This window comes from Silene latifolia, chromosome Y (assembly GCF_048544455.1).
Source record: "Silene latifolia isolate original U9 population chromosome Y, ASM4854445v1, whole genome shotgun sequence".
NCBI lineage: Eukaryota > Viridiplantae > Streptophyta > Magnoliopsida > Caryophyllales > Caryophyllaceae > Silene > Silene latifolia.
The window spans coordinates 249,084,669-249,105,073 of record NC_133538.1 but is presented as its reverse complement, the minus strand read 5'-3'; the positions used below and the strand labels follow the sequence as shown (position 1 = coordinate 249,105,073).

At 35.5% G+C, this 20,405-nt stretch overlaps 1 protein-coding gene across 1 annotated transcript; it reads left to right on the top strand.

Moving 5' to 3' along the window:
* The first annotated feature begins 8,467 nt into the window (after positions 1–8,467).
* LOC141630417 (uncharacterized) lies at positions 8,468–8,983 on the top strand. The gene has a single exon (XM_074443241.1). The coding sequence runs from the start codon at positions 8,468–8,470 to the stop codon at positions 8,981–8,983; it is 516 nt and encodes a 171-aa protein (XP_074299342.1).
* Positions 8,984–20,405: the final 11,422 nt, after the last annotated feature.

The following is a 20,405-nucleotide window of genomic DNA, read 5'->3' as shown; positions in this document are numbered from 1 at the left end:
GCTAGTAGTACTACGTACTAGCTATTACTAAATCATGAACAAACATAATGAAATATATATATATATATATAATGAAATAGTACCCACGTACTTTTATAAATAATCATACACCTGATACATATATCGTCTCCGTCACAAATACTAGCATTGACAATTTAACTAATATAAACTAGTACTCTAGTACGACAAAATCAAAAAAGCAATATGGATCTGGATGATAGTAAAATCCAACATAAAGTTGTCCAAAAAAACCGTAAATAATTATAGTAACTAGCTAAACTAGGACACTTAATAGTTTGAACGTCGTAGAGGCTTCAATCAAGTAGGCGCATTGCCAAAGGGGCTTCAATCATGTAGGCGCATTGCCAAAGGGGCTTCAATCAACAAATGAAGGCTCATCTTCACCATCTGACGAATCTGAAACCTATAACAGGGAAAACATAATATAATTTATATGAATATATTTGATTAGTACATGCATTTACACTGAAGGCAGGAATATCATAAAACAATAATTTACATGAATATATTTGATTAGCTCCAAAATTATACCGTCACATGGAAATCAAAATTCCAGCAGAAAAATAACCCAACTTTGATGGAAGCAACGCTAAATGTTTATGGATTTTGGGCTTATGATGCTACTATTGCTCTAGTTAGAGTTATCGAATGAGTTGATAATATTAATTTTACCTATTAGAGAGCTGGCACTGAAGCTAACTTCTTATATTGCTACAATGGGAGTCTCACAGGTTGGCCCCACCCCCTAAGTTGTTGAAGAAACTGTTACACTTGAGATTTAGAGGTTTGAGTGGTAGTTTCACTCTTTCCGATGGGGAGATTCAAGACTCGACTTTTCAGTTCATAAACATTAGGAATGGTGGAAAGCATGGAATCGGATATTGGACACAATCCAGCGCACTAGTTAAGCCAGCTGACAGTGGCAAACATGCTACTTCAGTTGTTAGCCTTGACACCATTAGATGGCCTGGTGATTCAACATCGATTCCTAGAGGTTGGGTGAGTTCAACAAACAGACAGAATAGCTCTACAAATGATCCCAATCAATCCAACACGATACAGGAAAATAGCAATAGATGACACAAGTAATAAAACCCCTATCAAATATAACAGGGAAGTAACAAAAACAAGCATACATGTGTACTAGCCATGTTCATGTTCAAGACTGATTTTGACATGTCTATAAATTCAGTCGTAGCTTTTCCAGTACTAAAGACGTCCAGTATTTGAGCAAATTGTGCTGTCATTTTTTTCAATCGGACGTTACTCTCATCGCACTTGGATTTTTTCAATAGGTCGTTACACTCATCGCACTACAGGTTGTATAGAAAGGATAAAAGAAAACAAGGAAAGAGGACATGCTTACCAAGAAATCCTCTGTCACCGGGTCTTTTACAAATGTTCCATTATTCTTACGATGAGTTTGCTTGAAAATCTCAAAAACACTTGCTTCTCTTTTATTCTTTTCTTCCTGTTGGTCAGACAACAATATTAAAAAGGTTAGCATATAATACATTTCAAAATGAATATACATGAGAAGTTGTTTAAAAGATGGAAATTATAGGAAATCAGTTCGTATGAAATATTATAGACATGTTTCGCATTCAGACAATCTCTGTATGAAATATTATAGACATTTTCACTAAAAAAGTATAAAATTTGAAATTAAGCATGCGAGAATAACACTTTGTTTCATGTTTTAAATTTGAGGTGTACCGTTCCCTTGTCGGAATACCAATAACCAACCAAATGAATCCAACTAGGATGAGGATGTCCACCAGACACTGCTTCATATATCTGTTCTTTGGTCTTAGTCGTTGGTTTAGAAAGCATCTTCTTCAAGTGTTGTCTATATTACCTCACGGATTTACCCATGTGCTTGAGAATTGCTTGGTCAAATAATTCTCCATCAGGTATCACAAAATGATCCTTGAAAATGATAAGTAAAGAAGATAGTCAAATAAACAATTCAGAATTATTATCTTGTTAATTAAGACAAAAAACAAGAATCCAAATTTAGTAAATAAGAAGAGTGTGAAATCTATAATGACTTTTAACAATTGCAAAGGGCAATAATGAAGATTTTGACTTCAAATTATTGGTTTGGGGAGAAATAGTAGTCTGGCCCACTGATGGTCTAATTGAAGATTCTCTCCAAATTGGATTTGTTTTTGTTTGTGTGCAAAGATAGAGCTTACAGTACTTAAAAATTCAGAATAATTCAGAATAATTCAGAAAACAACTGAAGCAGATTATGTTGTAGCAGTTGTACTAGTAGTAACAGATAAGGGACTTACCCTCTTAGGAAGGAGGAAACTCGATAGAAGATTCCAAAGTGAGTAAATTGCAGAAGAAACTACGGCAGCAAAAGGTTGATTAGGAGTGAAACCACCCGCCATCATTCCGTAAAAGGTGAAGTAGATGAATGTAAGAAACATGAAGAGAACATACATCAGAAATTTTCCTACAAAATATTTGATGAACTTTGTTAAACTAAAAAGTTGAATGTCAATGAGAAGCACCAGTTACATTCTTGATAGACTGAGAGGAGTGACATGGCAGACATATGAATAACTAGTGAACTTACTTATAGTCCTCTCAAAACCGATCATGAAATATGTAATGATGCCATACAGGAAATTTGGACTTTGGACGACTATGTATGGAATTTCAATAAGAGCTTGTTACAAACAACATAATGAATATGTCTTAATCATAAGTTCCGACATTCGCACTTATCTATCAAACAGAGACTTTCAAATTACATAAAAATGATGCTGAACTAGTCATCATACTTACATGGACACGCAAAATCACAGAAATTGATTATTAGAGTAGATGTATACCTGAGCTGTAGCATAGGCAAATGGAGAATACATTCCAGCTGCCTTTTCTCTGTAAAAACATGTTCTCTCAATAGAAACTACAGGTCGAACCGAAGAAACAATGCTGACTCCCAAAAACAAGCAAGCAGAATGAAGAGCTCCCACTATCGTAACTACGCTAATGATTGTGTCCCTTCGTAAAGGAACAAACTTAACAAGTTAACGCAAATAAACTGTTATCTATAAAATCTCAATGAAAGCACAAAAGTATGGTCGAAAATGAAATTTATATGCACATGTAATATTTGAGTGAGGAAGGTACCTTTTAAAGCCGATGTTCCAAAATATGAAGCAAACAAGTAATGCACAGATGGTAGCTAAAAAGAATATCACAGCATTGTATTGTGGACATCGGCAGTGCACAAGAGTTTGTTTCTTAAGGCAAAGCTGAAACTGCGATACAATATCCTGAGAGAATTTGGTATCAAATTGTAGAGGTTGTGTTCCAGGTGGTGGTATACTCAATTCCTCTATCGAAGCTTCTACATCTCTTCAGGTTCATGAACGATTAACATGAAACATATTGGTTATAACTTATAAGCAAACATAACATTTCGTAAAAACTGCAATAATATCTCGGAGGCAAACTCAATAGAAATTACCTGAACTAGTTGGAGTTTATATAGATTTTTGCGAAGTCATCACCAATTTTCGCTTCAATGGCAGGGATAGTAACCCAAGCATTCAAGTGCTGGGATTATAGCCATTACGTATTGGAGGAACTCCATTTATTCCTTGAGAATCACAAAGTTAGACCAAATTTTCAGCATATTGCTCACATTGTAGGAGCCTTGCCCTATGTTATTTCCATATAACGAAAACAAAGAGACCATTTCAAAACAACATAACCTTGTTCTCAAAATGATTTGGTGTCGGCGGACTTGAATCAATAATAAGGCCATTTCGAATTTAGCCCGAAAATTACATCAAGGAAAGTATTGAGCAACCTTTAGATAGAAGGAACAATTTAGTTAAGCCATGGTCAGAAGTAAGGTTTGATAGCAATTGATATCACGCCACTTTCCGGTCATAAACCCACTAAACACTAAACTATATAATGGAAAAGGGCCTAAAAATTGAAAGAAATATGACCTGAAAGTATTTTATCTTGGTGGGTGAGTGAAGTCCAAGCTTTCCTCCGTACATCATTCGTCTTCCACGTTTCATAAGCAGTAGCTGTGCACCAAAATATAAGGTAAATTTGTTTTCATTAACAAGATCATCCATTTTCAGACAAGAAGTATTAGACAAACCTCATCAAAAGCTTCAAATATCCATTAACGCCACCCTCACCTGATTAATTGTTTGTGTGCAATCAAAACCATTACGAATGCAAAAATTAGAAAAACCTAAACGAAACAAATCCCCCAATTGAAAATAATAGTCGAAACACTATTATTGATAAAGCTACGATCTTATCAGTGATAAAAAGTCAATTATACAAGACAATTCCAATTTAAAGAACAACTTAATAAATCGAATAGCAAAATAAACCAATCGATTGATTAGGAAAGACTACACATATTCACAAATCTTGGATTAATACACTAACAAATTATAGAAGAATACATACAATCAAAACAAAAACGATTTAGAAAATGAATGAAAAGTAGAACCGTACCTATGATATGTTATAGAAAGATTGTAACTTTGTGAGTTGAAGAACTAGAATTGATTGATAGATTTAGTCATCTTTGATGATGATCGAAGAAGAATTTTCAAGGTTAAGGTATTTTCTTTGAGAAAAATGACCAAATAATGTAGTGTATACTGACTAGTGGACGGGTTATTAGTGGGATTTTAAGTGAAATTTAGAAAATTGCGCCTTTCTTTACTCGTATATAGGCGGTCTTCCAAAATATTAAATAAGAGGGTTAATTATGAGGTCGACGCTCTATGAAAGCGTCAATGCAAATGCGTCATCAATGTAAGGGATTTGTAGTAGTGGAGGTGTTCTTATTTCATTGTTCCCACTTTTGAAAATCCAAAATAACAATTTAGTTTCATGCATTGCATCTTGTGTGCATGAACTACCCCAACTTTAGGACATTAGAAATAATGTCTATCTTGGTTTGGGTAAGTACATGCATACGCAACGGGAGGTAATCTAAATTACGCTCTCCGTCATAAACAAAAACCCATGCATCATGTAGTGTAGATTACTGTAGCTTGCATTTAGTGTAGAAATCATGCATCATGTTTGCATAATTTCCCATCATTTTGGCCATTGAGGACAATGCCCATATTAGTGTGGGGATGGGGAATTCTAACTGAACTTTTATTCAAAAATCCAAAAAAATAAAAAAAATTCGAAAAACCACAAAAATTTGAAAATCCAAAAACAAGTTCATTTCCTTTGTAGTATAATCATGTATATATTGTTGTATATATTGTGTTTGTTCTATCCTTGTTCACATTTATTGACTATGCCTCATCCGAGACATGAGGATAATGAAGACCGCATGGTATGATCTTTCCAATCTCCTTTTTCCTCTTTATGTTAATGACTATGTGGCTTTATTTTTATTGATGCGGTATAACAATGTGAATTTAGGACTTGCATTTAGTTTATATGGCATATTAGTTGGTAGAATCATTTGCATTATGATGTATATATGTTAGTTGCATCATGGCATGTAGTTTGCATGTTAGAAAAATTTTGTGAAACCGTCTACTTGGGAAGCTTGACAAGTGTATATAGGCCCTAGTACATGCTTTTTCTTCTTAAAACTTTGCTTGTTAGAATACTTGTAAAACACCCTAGGATGTGTCATGCTAGTATCCTTTGACCCATGGATTAAGGCCTAGTCAAGAGTACCTTGTGGTGTGATAACTCCTTGGCTACCGTTTATTCCAAGGTGACCCTTGAAACCATGCATCCATCCATCATCCATGTTCTACCACATTTTTGTCATCAAAGGGAATGGGCACAAAAAGAAATCAATTTGAGTTCAATGAAATGAAAAGTGAAAGAAAGTTTGCAAAAAAATGCATCAAATGAAAAGAGGAGCAAAAATAGAACTCCTAAAGTTTCAAATATAAGCCACCCTCACTACATATGGAGTGACTTTGGAAATGTTCAAAAGAAATACAAAGAAAAGTTGAAAGTTGTCAAGTGTTGAAATGCCAACAATCAAAAAGAAATGGCAAGAAAGTGTTCTCAAATGTCAAATGCCACAAGAAATTGGGGGGAAAAACAACAACAAAAGCAAACTCCCAAATGAAACTCAAATACTATCGATCCCTTTATCCATCGTATCCACTTTTGTGCATGGTAGAGAGGGGATGACCCTTCTTCTTGTCTAGGCAAGAGGGGGAATTCCGCGATCCTCCAGTGTTTCTAACGCCATAGGGAGTATATTCTTGACAAAAGCATTTAACGATTGAGGACAAAGGTACCCTAGCTTGACACAATTTAGAGGTGATTTATTGGTATCCTTCTAGGCTTATTAGTTTGAAGAAATTGCATCTATGAAAGAGTGTGTACCCTTGTATTGCCTCCCTTGTAGATAATTTCCGCCACTTAGATGAGGAAAGTGGCTATTCTTTTGTAGATGCATCCATTACTTGTTTTGTGTGATTAATGTTTGGATGTGTCGCCATTTTGGCAAGACCCAGCTTGCCTTGCAAGAAGGCATCCTACCTCATGGTTGTCTTGTTGTGAGTTGAAGGGGCGGAGTGAGACCCGCTAATTGTCTCATATCGGCTATGTTATTAGGTTAGTTTAAATAATGGTCCTAGTCTTTGTCACCTCTTTACTCGGGACGAGCAAAGGTTCGCTTTTGGGATATTTGATGTGACCATAATTAGAGAATATTTAGTCCCTGAATTAGCCTTGTTCCCATGCTTTTTAGTGCATATTTGGGTCATTTATTGTCTTTAGTTCTTTGTTTTGCATATTCTTTGAGGTTTTGTGTCCTTGGTAGGAAAGGAGTGCAAACCTTGCATTTTCATGGCAAAATGAGGCTAAATTGATTGAATTCAATGACCAAGCATCAAGGAGAGACAAGATTAGAAGGCCTTTGAACATACTATAGTAGATGGGCAATGATGAGAAAAGATCCTTGCATCCCCGAGGAAATCCTCAAGGATTTAATGAAGAAAAAGGAAGAAAAGAAGAAGGAACGAGACTGCCTGACAATTCGTACGGATTGCCTAGAAGACGCCCGTCCACCACCCCACAATCCGAGCGTCTTCCCCTGAAGACGCCCGGGCAAAACCTCCAGAAGACGCCCGTCTTCACCCTTTGGACACTCGTCCAGGAGCTGCCAAATCCGCCCGTCCCGTGCTACAGACGCCCGGATTCCCAGACAGTCCCATTTTGTCTTCTACAAGCTTCAAGGAAGGATGCACATCTTTTTCTAGAGACCGGCGATTCCTCAACAAGGGACTTAATCGTCATTTAAGCCCTTAGTTAACCCTAATTCATGCACCTAATCCCCGCTATAAATACCTCATTAGTCTAATTAGAAGAGCATGTTCTTCTTAGCAATCTTTAGAGTAGTTAATATCAATCAAATCTCTCTTGAATCTTGTAATCAACATTTAATCAAGTTTTAATACAAGTTTTATTTCCTTAATCTCTCTCTTGTTCATCCTTTATTTTGGGTAATTGAAGATTATTTGGGTTATTATTGGGAGATTGACAACCTTCCAATCAAGCATCAAGTACTTCTTTTATTCTTTGCTTTATTATTGGAATCATTAGTAGGTATAATTCTCTTAATCTCTTTTTAATTATTGTTAATCACTTTCATTTATTCATCATGTTTCACTTTGTTGGTATGATTGACAATCTTGCTAGCATGTTCAACATGATAATGAGTGAGTAGTTTCCTTAGCTAGGGTTAATGGGTAATTAGGGGAAAGAAACATGGGGAATGATTCATGCTTAAATTAATATGTTTTCATAGTTTATTTGCTTGCTTGTTGTGATCTCAACTTATGCACATGTTATGTTTGGTGAAATGTGAGCCTATGAATCCTTGCATTTTTTACCCATCACCTATCTTTTCAATGAGACTTGTAAGACATAAACCAACTCGAGTCTCATTTGACCATGCATATTGTTGAGTTGGGAAGATTAAGTCGACTTGTAGGTGTTGTACAATCTAATCGATTCGGCTCCGGGACCCAAACTTTCCTAGGATTGTAAGATATAAACCAACTCGATCCATCCCAACAATAATTGCTTGCTTATAACTTGAGAATATCTTTGTATGATTGATTCCCATGAATCCCCTATGACCCCATGACACCCTAGTGCCTTTTATCAATTGTTTACATCCCTTTTAATCCATCTTGCTTGTTTACTTTCATTGCTATTTAGTTTAGTGATCTTCTACTTCAAACCCCAATTATGACACCCTTAGACACCACTAGTTGCAATAGAAATCTCATCTCAATTCCCGTCCCTTGGGATCCGACCTTTACTTGCCTCTTTACTAATTGTAGAGTTGTTGGTGAAGTTATAAATTATGTTTTGGTCTAGGTGCTCCTAACGACATGTACTGAAAACTAAACCCCACGAGGGAACACGACCAGCAATCTTACTCAATCCCATGCCAGAGAAATTACAAGATCCGGGTAGTTTTTCCATCCCGTGCACGGTGGGTAATATGAGCATTAAAAGGGCCCTTTGTGATCTTGGTGCTAGTGTTAGCATTTTACTTCTTCTCATCGCAAGGAAAGTTGGGTTACATGACATGATTCCCACCTCCATGACATTGCAACTTGTCGATAGATCGGTACAAAGACCGATGGGTGTGATTGAGGATGTGCCGGTCAAGATTGGCAACTTCTATATCCCGGCGGATTTCATTGTACTTGACATTCTGGAGGATCGACAAACACTAATCATACTAGGAAGACCTTTCCTAGAAACCGGAGATGTTAATATTAGTGTCAAGGAGGGGAAACTCACCTTCAAGATGGGAGAAAATGTTGTTGAATTCCCTTTGACCGGGGCCATGTCACAATCTATGTTTGAAAGTGTCTATTCCATAGACATGTTTGAAGAAGTTATTGAAGAATCTAAGGACAAGTGCTCGGGGGGAGCATTTGGAGGAAGACTATGAAGTTCTACCAACTATCTTGGATGAAGTTGAGGGTCCGAACCCTCCTCAGGAAGATCTCAAACCTTTGCCCCCTTCCCTTGAGTATGCCTATCTCAATAAGGCACACTCCTTCCCCATCAATGCAGACCTATTTGCTTCAGAAAAAAGAAAAACTCTTGAAAGTTCTTACGGAAAACAAGAAAGCCATTGGGTATAGACTTGATGATCTCACGGGAATCGATCCCCGAGTGTGCATGCACCGCATCACACTTGAGGATGGATTCACTCCTTCCGCCCAACCTATGAGATGTTTAAATGAGAAATTGAAGGAGGTGGTAAGGAAGGAAGTTGATAAGTTGCTTGAGGCTAGAATTATCTACTCAATCTCCGGGGGCGATTGGGTTAGACAGGTTCAAATCATCCCCAAAAATGGCCGTATGACCGTGGTTAAGAATGAGGATGGTGAACTCATCTCCACCCGACCGGTCACGGGATGGAGAATGTGTATTGATTATAGGAAGCTTAATTCCGCCTCAATCAAAGATCATTTCCCCTTACCTTTCATTGACCAAATGCTCGAGAGACTTGAAAACCATGAGTATTTTTTCTTTCTTGACGGTTATTCCGGGTTTTTCCAAATACCCATCAACCCGGATGATCAAGCAAAGACTACTTTTACTTGTCCTTACGGTGTCTTCGCATATCAGAGAATGCCGTTTGGCCTTTGCAATGCTCCCGGGACATTTCAACGTGCCATGACGTCTATCTTTTCTGAGTTTATTAAGAAGTCTATGGAGGTGTTCATGGATGATTTTAGTGTCCATGGCACCTTATTTGATGATTGCCTAAAGAATCTCTCCCTTGTTCTCCAAACTTGCATCCGATATAACTTGAAATTGAATTGGGAGAAGTGCCATTTTATGGTACAAAAGGGAGTAGTTCTAGGACATGTGATTTCTAAGGAGGGGATCCAAGTGGAAAAAGCAAAAGTATAGGTGATTGAGAAATTTCCCCACCCACCAATGTCAAGGGTGTGAGGAGTTTCTTAGGCCATGCGGGGTTTTATCGAGGTTTTATCAAAGATTTTGCAAAAATCGCTAAACCCCTAACCTCACTTTTGGCTAAGGACACTCCCTTCATATTTGATCAATCTTTTGTTGAAAGTTTTTGTAGGTTCAAGCAAGCCTTGGTGTCGGCTCAAATAGTGCAACCACCCAATTGGGACCTCCCCTTCGAATTGATGTGTGATCCAATTTTCTTTGCATTGGGGGCGGTCTTGGGCCAAAGACATGATAAGAAGCTCCATGTGATCGCATATATAAGCAAGACCTTATACAATGCTCAATGCAACTACACCACCACGGTGAAATAAATGTTGGCGGTGGTGGATGCTTTTGAGAAGTTCCGGCCTTACCTCTTGTGTTCGAAAGTCATTGTCTACACGAATCACACCGCCATCAAGCAACTTATGATCAAGAAGGATGCTAAGCCGAGATTGATCCGTTGGGTATTGTTGTTGCAAGAGTTTCTTGTCACAATCAAGGATAAACCGGGGTCCGAGAATCTTGTTGCGGATGACCTATCAAGGTTGACTAGAGAATACCGAGGGGATATTGATGTTGGAATCCCCAGTGATGAGTGGTTGCCCGATGACACTATCTTAGCTATCACGCGCTCCCACCCTTGGTATGCGGATATTGCTAAATATTTTAGCTCTAATTTTATCCCGGAAGAACTTGACAACCAAGCTAGGAATAAGCAAAGATATGAGTCTAGGAGATATGTATGGGAAGATCCTTTCCTATATAGAAGATGCAATGATGGGATTTATCGAAGATGTGTCACTAAAGAAGAAGGTCAAGCAATCCTCCAAGCTTGCCATTCCACAAAATATGGAGGGTATTTGTCCACCTCAAGGACCCAAGCCCGGGTCCTTAATTGTGGATTCTATTGGCCCTCCCTATTCAAAGATTCCTATGCCATGGTTCACTCATGCAATTCTTGTCAAAGAAGGGGTAATATTGGAAGGGGAGATGAAATGCTTTTGAACAACATTTTGGAAGTAGAGCTCTTCGATGTATGGGGCGTGGATTTCATGGGATTGTTTCCATCATCATTTGGCAACCAATATATATTGATTGCGGTGGATTACGTTTCCAAATGGATAGAAGCTATAGCCTCCCCTACCAATGATTCAAAAGTGGTGACCAAGCTATTCAAGGACTACATTTTCCCCCGCTTCGGAGTGCCTCGGGCCGTTATAAATGATGGTGGGTCCCATTTCATCAACCGCACCATCTACTCTCTACTCAAAAAGTACGGCGTCCGACACAAAGTAGCTCTTGCTTACCACCCCCAAACCAACGGACAAGTAGAAGTATCAAATCGTCAAAGCAAGGCTCTTTTGGAGCGGGTTGTGAACAAGTCTAGAAAAGATTCGAGTGCTAAACTCAATGACTTGTTATGGGCTATAAGAACCTCTTACAAGACCCCAATTGGCACTACTCCTTACCGTTTAGTCTATGGCAAGTCTTGCCATTTACCTCTTAAGTTGGAGCATCGAACAAGATCGGCACTCAAGGAGCTCAACTATGATTTGGATGCCGCGGGGAACAAGCGGTTCCTTCAACTCAATGAACTTGACGAGTTGAGGATGGATGCCTATAAAATTTCCGAGCTCTACAAGAAGCGGAACAAGCAATGACATGACTCGAAGATCACAAGGAAGGAAATCGTTGTAGGAGACAAGGTACTACTCTTCAACTCTCGGATCCAATTATTTCACGGGAAGTTGAGGTCCCGATGGTCGGGACCCTTTGAAGTAGTGACCGTGTTTCCATATGGATCATTTGAATTAAAGAATAGCAAGGGTGAATGCTTCAAGGTAAATGGACACCGGGTGAAGTACTTTTATGAGGTTTAAACCATCGAGACCCGAGGTGAGTTTAAATGGGAAAACCCCACATCCTTGGGGGATGAGTAATCTCAAATTTGCACAAGAAATGGTTTGGTGGAGTTCCACAATAACCACCAATTGTACATAGCATTCATTTAGATAGGTAAATGAGAATTTTGGATCCATTGTACATGGAAATTTGGTTGATGACGGGGTGTCATCGTGAAGGAATTGGGATTTGATGATGAACAAGTGTATAACCTTCAAGTGGCCTTTTCCCGACTTGATGAGTCGGTTTAGAAAGACGGAAACACGCAAATCGAGGCCAATTGATGAAGTGAAATGAAATTAGGGGCATTTTGTAGAAAATGTGAGTAAGTGCACTCCCAACCGGGGTACCGACAGCCGTTCCATGTACCAGCTGGGAGTTAGCTGTAACTTTTAGAAGAAATTTGGGAAAAGAAAGAAGAAGTGTACTCCCAGCCGGGGTGCCGGCCGCCGGTCCCCAGACCGGCTGGGAAGTTCCTGGAAGATTGAGAAAGAAATTGCAAATTTAAGGAGAGGTGTCTCCCAGCCGGCCCACCGACTAGGAGTGTATATACCTGGCAAAATGTTGGAATATGTGTCCTCAACAATAGTGCGATCACATGTTTAAATCTCATATTAAGAATACGTAAGGGATGATTCATTATATAGCCAACTGATCATCATTAATCGGTAATGATTGGCTAACTAGAGTTTGACATTACTGTCGTTTGACGGTGGTGGTCAGTTGATCCCTTAAGGTCACACCTAAATGACAATTCCCTTAATAGACAAATTAATTAATTGTATTATGATACAAGTTAATCAATTCCTTAAAAATGAACAATTCAATTGGTGAGAGAAAATATTTATATCTTATTGTAATGGGATTATATAAGATTTATTTTAGTAATTGAAATGCTTTATTACTAAAATTGTTTATTGTTTATAAAACAATAAAGATAAGAATGAATGGTTAATTATAATTACAAGATGTTGTGAATTATAATTATATGACCCATTTTATTTATTTGATCAAGTATCACTAGTCAATTTGTTGTATATAATTTAATTAAGTTATAAAATGATATTTATTTGATAAATATGCATTAAATTAATTAATAACATGTAACATACTACATGTGACAAATTGTGTGACAAATGACAAATTGACAAAATAAAATGGTAGTCCATTTTATGTTAAGAGGACCGAAATGGAAGGAGTATTAGTGGGTTGTGGCTATTTTATTTTATGTGATAAAATGATAAATAATGGTGCCTATACCTACTAGCTTACACTCCTATGATCTTGTGAAGAGAAAAAGCATAAAGCAAGACGCCAATTTTTGGCACCTAGCCCTTGCTCCATCCGGCTCCTCCTCTTTTTATTAAGAGAACTTTGTTCTCTTTATACACTACTATTCATATCTACATGCAAAAGCTTTGCTCCTTATTCTCTCTAGTTTTCTCTAAATAAATTTTAGAAATACAAGTAATTGTTCATCAATTCTAATATCAAAATAAGGTTACTAGTGTAGTAATAATAACAATATTAGAATACATTTTAAGGAACAATAATACACTAATCTAGTTAATTAATTTATTATTTTTAAGGGATAAGTCTTGGGTGCAATCAAAGGAGAATCTCTACATTGGGATTTTTGGAGGATCATCCAACATTTTAAGATTAAGAACAAATAAGGAAGGTGACCTTATTTTGTGCCCATAATTTCGAACCCATATACAATCTCAGGGACATTGTTTTTCTTATAAATCTCTTATTTTGTTATGCATGCACTAGATCTAAAAAACAAATAATTAAGAAGTTAATTGGTTCACTATTAGAGGAGTCTAATAATAGGTATATGAACCTAACAAATGGTAACACAGCATAGGATGTTGCATGCATAATCAGTTATTATTTTTCCGAGTTAATTTGTTAACATATAAAACTAAAAATTTGTGATTTATAAGAGTAATAAAGAAATCATAATGCATGTTATATATTCTGGTCCTAAAATATTTTTAGGTCATTTTTATGATTTATGGTAATTTATTGCTCATTTTAATGATTTTTAGTAATTTTATTGCATTTTTATGAGTAAAATGGACTTTTATTCTCTAAATATAGTTAAATATCACTAATGGCCGTGATCTTTTAGTATGACCTCACATGAATATTTTATATATTGCATGTAAAAGTTTATATTAATGTGATTAATATTTCATGATTTATGATTTTTATGGGATAAAAATGGAATAAATGGAGGTTAAATGACTAAAAATGGCTAAACTTAGTTTCTGACCTTGAAAATTTTATATGAACTAACATGCATATTTTACAAGTTGTGTGTAAAATCTAGAATTAATTTGATTATTATTGCATGATTTATGAGTTTTATGAGATACAAATGGATTAAAAGAGGTAAAATGGTTAAAAATAGTTAAACTTAGAACCAGACCATGGAATTTAATATGTTGTTACATGTATGATTTAAATAGTGTATGTAAATTTTGAGATGAAATAATCTCATTTAACATGATTTATGAAGTTTTAGTGTAAAAATGGCATAAATAGTTACTATTTTAGCATAAATAGCTAAAACGAATTTCATGGCATGAGAAAATTATTTTACGTTTCATAAATATCCCACTTATCAGTTCTAAAGTTGTAAAATTGATTGAATTAATTTTTGGATACTTTAGATGTTTTATGAGATAAAATCGATAAATTGCAACTATATTTTCTCGAAATTAATTCGAAAATTTTAACCATGATTTTTAACATTATGAGTGTCATTGAATTATTCCAGAATGTTCAAAAAATTAAAATTCAAATTTTAAAATTATTGTAATTTAATTTGGATTTATTTCATAAATGTTATGATTTTAAGGTAAAAAATGAGCATAAAATTAAATCAAGTTAAATTATTGTCAAAAATTGAGTGATGACTAATTTTTGAGTCCTACGAGTGTTAGGATAATTAACTTGCGCTTAAATGTGATTTAAGTGTTAATTTGTGATTTTAAGAAGTTATTATCACGCATTTCCATAAAATCGGGTTATATAATTGATATAAGTTAAATAGGGCGATTTGACACATAATTTGGCATGATAGATACATACTATAATGATGCATATTCCAATTGTTGAATGTCTTCTATTTATATAATTTTGAATTATGTAATTTTATCTTAGTATGGCCTTAGTTTTAATCGATATTACCCGTAATGAAAGGGAACATTGATTCGGTTGTAATTTAATGTGATCTCGTATCACTTTTATCTTTACTAGTTTTTCATATTACAAATGTATAATAGGAATAGCTTTGTATTTTTTATTATTATTTGTAATTATGGTATAATAGGAATAACCACTTAAAGATTCAAGGGACCAAAGGTGTTGGTTTCCGAATATGTAATAGATTATTAGATTTTCTATTTCAGGAAGGCCATACTACGAATTTATTATTATTGCTTTGCATTTCTTTTAATATGTTACATGCATTGCCAAATCGTCATAACAACACATGCATTTCATATCGAATCATCGACCGTGTCAATTATAATTATTGTAGTTCACCGCTTTAGTTCACTTAAAACGTGATAGATAATAAATTGACATGACCTCTCACTAAATAATAATTGAGAACTAGCCTTACCAAATAGTAGAAACCATGAGTCCCAATTTCATGAGGATGTATGCTCGGCTCACCGGGGTACTAAACTTGTTACGTTGGGTAAGTGGGTAATACAATGTTATTACCTCGAAATTTGGATTGAGCTCAACGGAAGTATTCGTGAACGTAGTCTCTTGTGTTCCGGGCTAAAGATAAATATTAGAGTAATTTTATCGACCGATATTTCCAGAAGTAGAATCGATTAAGAGTTAGTCGACTGAGTTATATTGATAAGGGATGAATCGGCTCACCGTGCCCAAGTTAATATAAATTTGGATCTCGGAATCATTTATAATAGTTGGGTAGAGGTCACTATATAAATGCTTAAAACTTGTTTAAAATGTTTATAAGTATTGTCAAAACGTTAGATGTTCATTAATTACTTCACTTCCTATTTTGTAGTCAAAATCATTTTCTCAATTACAATGGCAACTCCAATCACATCCGCATCCACTAGTTCAAATACACTCACCAATTTATCATGGCTCCGATCCTTCATGGATCGTTGTAAGTTAGAAAAGAATGGGTCCAATTTTGCCGATTGGGACACGCAACTTCGCTTGGCCGCGGAAGGTGACGACAAGCTTCGTTACCTTACCAAGGCATCTCCAGCCGAACCTAATGTTAGGTCCACCACCGCCGCTAGACAAGCCTACGAGGTTTACCAAAAGGAGTCGGCCGCGATCGAAAATGTGTTGATCTTTGCAATGGAGGGCGAACTCCAAAGAAGTGCGATAAAGATTAGCACCGCTCATTAGAGCTACATGATACTTGTGAACATGTTTTCATGAGCTCCTAGGATTATACAATATGAAGCGGCATCCACATTCTTGGATATCAACATTAAGGAGGGCCAAAAAAGTTAGCCCTCATGTGCTCAAGTTGATGGAGCATGTTGAGACCTTAAAATGCATAAGGTGGAGATTCCCGAGGAACTCGTCATTGATCGGATTCTTTATTCCCTAAACAAAGTCAAAGCATATGTTCAATTCAGGGTGAATTTTAATATGCAAGACAAGAAAGTTTCTCTTGATGAGTTGCACAAAATGCTTGTGCAAGCCGAAAGGAACATGGGGCTAAGTGTTAGCTCCACCAAGGATGTGCTCAATGTCAATCATAAGAGCAAGGGAACTTTCAAGAAAAGTGGGAACAAGGGAAAGAAGCGAACTCCCTATAAGAACAATGGAAAAGCTTGTGAAGCTAGTTCCTCCAAGCCCAAGTACAGTGTCTCATCCGGGGACAAGTGCCACTATTGTTGTGGGGTTGGACATTGGAAGAGAAATTGTTCGAAATATCTTGGCGATATTAAGGCTGGAAAGGTTATTCCTGTAGGTATATAACTATCCCTATCTTTTATGTTTCGATCTCAACTTTGGTATTTTGATACAAGTTGTGATGATTACACTTTTTATTATAATAAGGGCATCCTAGCAAAGATAAAGGCAAGGAGCTAGATCTATGGAAGCTTGGCTTTATATTGCTTTGTCATTATTTTCATGTTGTATTTTGAGATTTTAGGACTATTTTGATTTCCTCGTGTGACTTGGAAATTTGTTTGTATCCTTTAAACAAGGGTTGTATTTTGGATATTGGTGACTTGGTTTGCAACCCAAGTCACTTGCTTTATCATATCGTTTGTTCTAAAATTTATCTTCATACACTACTTGCATAGAGAAACGTAATATTATCGAGTTAAATTGATCAAATTGACAATTATAATGATTAGATCATTATAAGTCCATAAGTTATGTATTTGATTCTCCTTATGCTATTGTTACTAAAAGTAACAGCTTACTTATGTAAAATCATTTATAAAGTTCTGATGAGCTATTGAACTCTATATAGGATAATTTAATTTACCAATTTGCCACACCATTTATAAGACTCCATACGAGTTAAGGGAGGGCTTAAGATTTCTAGTTTGTTCATTACATGGACATGAGTCGATTTGAGTTGTCAAACTCACTTTTGGGAATTAGCAATCCAAAATGGACATGTTATTTTGGAAAACCACCCAGGAGATACCTGAAATAGAGAGTCTATTCAACAGATGACATGGATAAGACTCGCATATCACATGAATCAAACTGTCGTGATAGGGCTGGTCTTTTATGAGCTAATGCGTTAGTCTAGAAAAACTTCTCATACTCCACCACATGAATGTTTATAACTAACAAAGCTATCTTTTAAGAAGATAGAGGTATTTCTATGAGATATAAGAGATAGAGTGGGATAAGATTAGATCATCACAAACATGTCTTATAGTTAATGTGTTACTTTGTGAAAGTAATGGATCTATAATCTATAAAGATAGAGTGGGAGTATAGTTCCGTGGGAGTTTAGCACACATGTCTTGTTAAAATATTGCTTTGCGAAAGTAATGGTATTGTCCTAAATCGACTTTGTTACATACGAGCCATAGCATTACAATCCAAATATTGTTACTCAAAGAGTAGATTTACTTAAAGGCAAGGGTCTCCTTAAAGTGAATAGAACTTTAGAGTAAATGTTAGCATAGATCGACATGAAGATGTTGATCAAAATAAATTATGGTTGGAATTGCCATATTTCATTTGATGATAAATGGCAAGTGATAATTAAAACTCGCTTTTCTGAAATGGGAATTTAGAAAAGGAATGTGTTTCGAACACAAAACCTTAGATAAAGATCTAAGAATCCTAACCTATTATGTGTAGCTTTCTTAAGTGATCCCAGAATGGTCTTAAGCAATCATTAAAGGATTATACTTTTCGTTCATGTGATAATAGAGAATGGTATCGTTCACATGATTGAAGAATCATGTTTATACATGAATTTAAGTGGGAGTTAGAATTATTTTTCCATGTCTTATATGTTGATAACATATTACTTATTGAGAATAATGTACCAATGCTCTCTTCTGTGAAAGTGTGATTGGGAGACTAGGAAAAGGTGCGATATATTCTAAGATTTCTGAATTTATGTGAGAGAGTATTGGCATAAAGTTAAGTGTCTTATGATAATAAGATATTTTAAATCTGTTTAAAATCAACAAGGTTGAATAGGTTATTCATGGTGATAAAAGTGGAATTACTATGATGGAGTCATGGTCGTTCACTGAACCTGTTAAGTTGTTGATCACATGAAATCATTTGCTAATGATTCCGCCATTAGAATGATCATGTATGCCGCACACGCCGTGATGAAGTATATGCTAGGAGCATAATAAGTCAATAACAGGTTAATTCATAAGATGGTATTGTGAAAGCTGTTGGAGCTTGTGTCCTCCACAAATTAGTGTGATAACATTTGTAAATCGCTTATAGGTTCACAAGGGTATACTTCGTATTTTAATCAGTTGATTAACGATTACCTAATAACAGTTGCCTTGCTAGAAAGTTTGACGTTATTATCATACAGATGGCGGTGATCAACTGGTCCCTAAAGGTCACACCTATAGGATGTGTTTGAGAGATGTGGTTATAGAAATATGATCACATTGATGCCTAATATGACTAAACAGTTAGTCAATGTGTTGATGAGACAATTATTTAATGAAGATTAAATAATATTAGTTGAGACGAATTAACTGTCAATTCGTAAATTGAATATAAAAAGTTATATTTAATTAAATGTATGTAATGTTAGCTTGGACGAATTAATCTGTTAATTCGTAATTAAATGTAATCGGTTATATTTAATATCAACAAGATGAATGTGTCATAGTGGTAATAGTGAGGGTACACAAACCAAGAGGTCATGGGTTCGATCCTCACTAGATGACAATTTAACACATTTTATACATTTTTGGAATAACCGAAACTAAGGAAATAATACTCCTTATTTCGGTGATATGGGCCGAATTAGGGAAGATAATATCTCCCTTATTCACTCCCATTTTTCGGTTACAATAAGAGGCAAAGGGAGATCATTTCGTTTAACCTAATTCTCTTTTAACCTAATCTCTCCTCTCATCAGAAAACACAAAAATAACCTAAATTTTTACAGAAAATTTGGATCGATTCTAGCACAATCAAAGGGCATATCTCATATCATCTTGGGTGCAACTGATAGGAGAATATCATTGCGATATTTTTCATAGGCCGTAATTGCTAGGACCGAAGGTTATCTCTTAATCCATTAATTTTGTTTATGTAATTTTATTTTATGACTAGTGATCATCTTCATAAAATTCGTTATAATCCTTGAATATAAAGGGATTCATACAGATAACTCTCACAAGTGGTATCAGAGCAAAGGCAACGATTTTTTATTTTGATGATTTTCATAAAATTGTATGTAAACAACATATGGAATTTCGAAAAAAAAAAAAAATTTCGGCTGAATTTTTTTTTTTTTTGCTGAGAGGTTTTTTTTTTTCGGACTGTTTTTCGTTTTTTTTTTCTTTTGTTTCATGATTTATTTCCAATTTCATTTTTCATATCATTGTTTTAATCAGTTAAAATTATCATATGAAGAATTGGTAGATTTTGATTTAATGCAGATTAAGTTAAAATGCAAATAGAATCGTCATGTCAATGATATAAGAATTTGTTTTTGCTATATATTTTTAGCATATACGATTAATCATGTTTGTTAATTCATTTGCTAAATCATGTTATAATAGCAACTGTAAACATTTTCTTCATCAAATCTTTGAATAAGGGCTTTTTGCCGCAAAAGGAAAAAAATTGACGGCTTAATTTTTAGGGTTTGCCGTGAGAAAAAAAAAATTGTGTTTTATTTGTTGCTTTTTTCTGAAATGCCGAAAGAAAAAAATTGGAAAGGATTTTTTTTTGTTTTTTGCCTAATTGCCGAATTGAAAAAAAAAACAAATTGGGCTGTTTTTTTTATTCCAGCCGTG

Coding starts and splice junctions, on each gene's coding strand:
- LOC141630417 (XM_074443241.1), top strand. CDS start 8,468: ATGCCAGAGAAATTACAAGATCCGGGTAGTTTTTCCATCCCGTGCACG.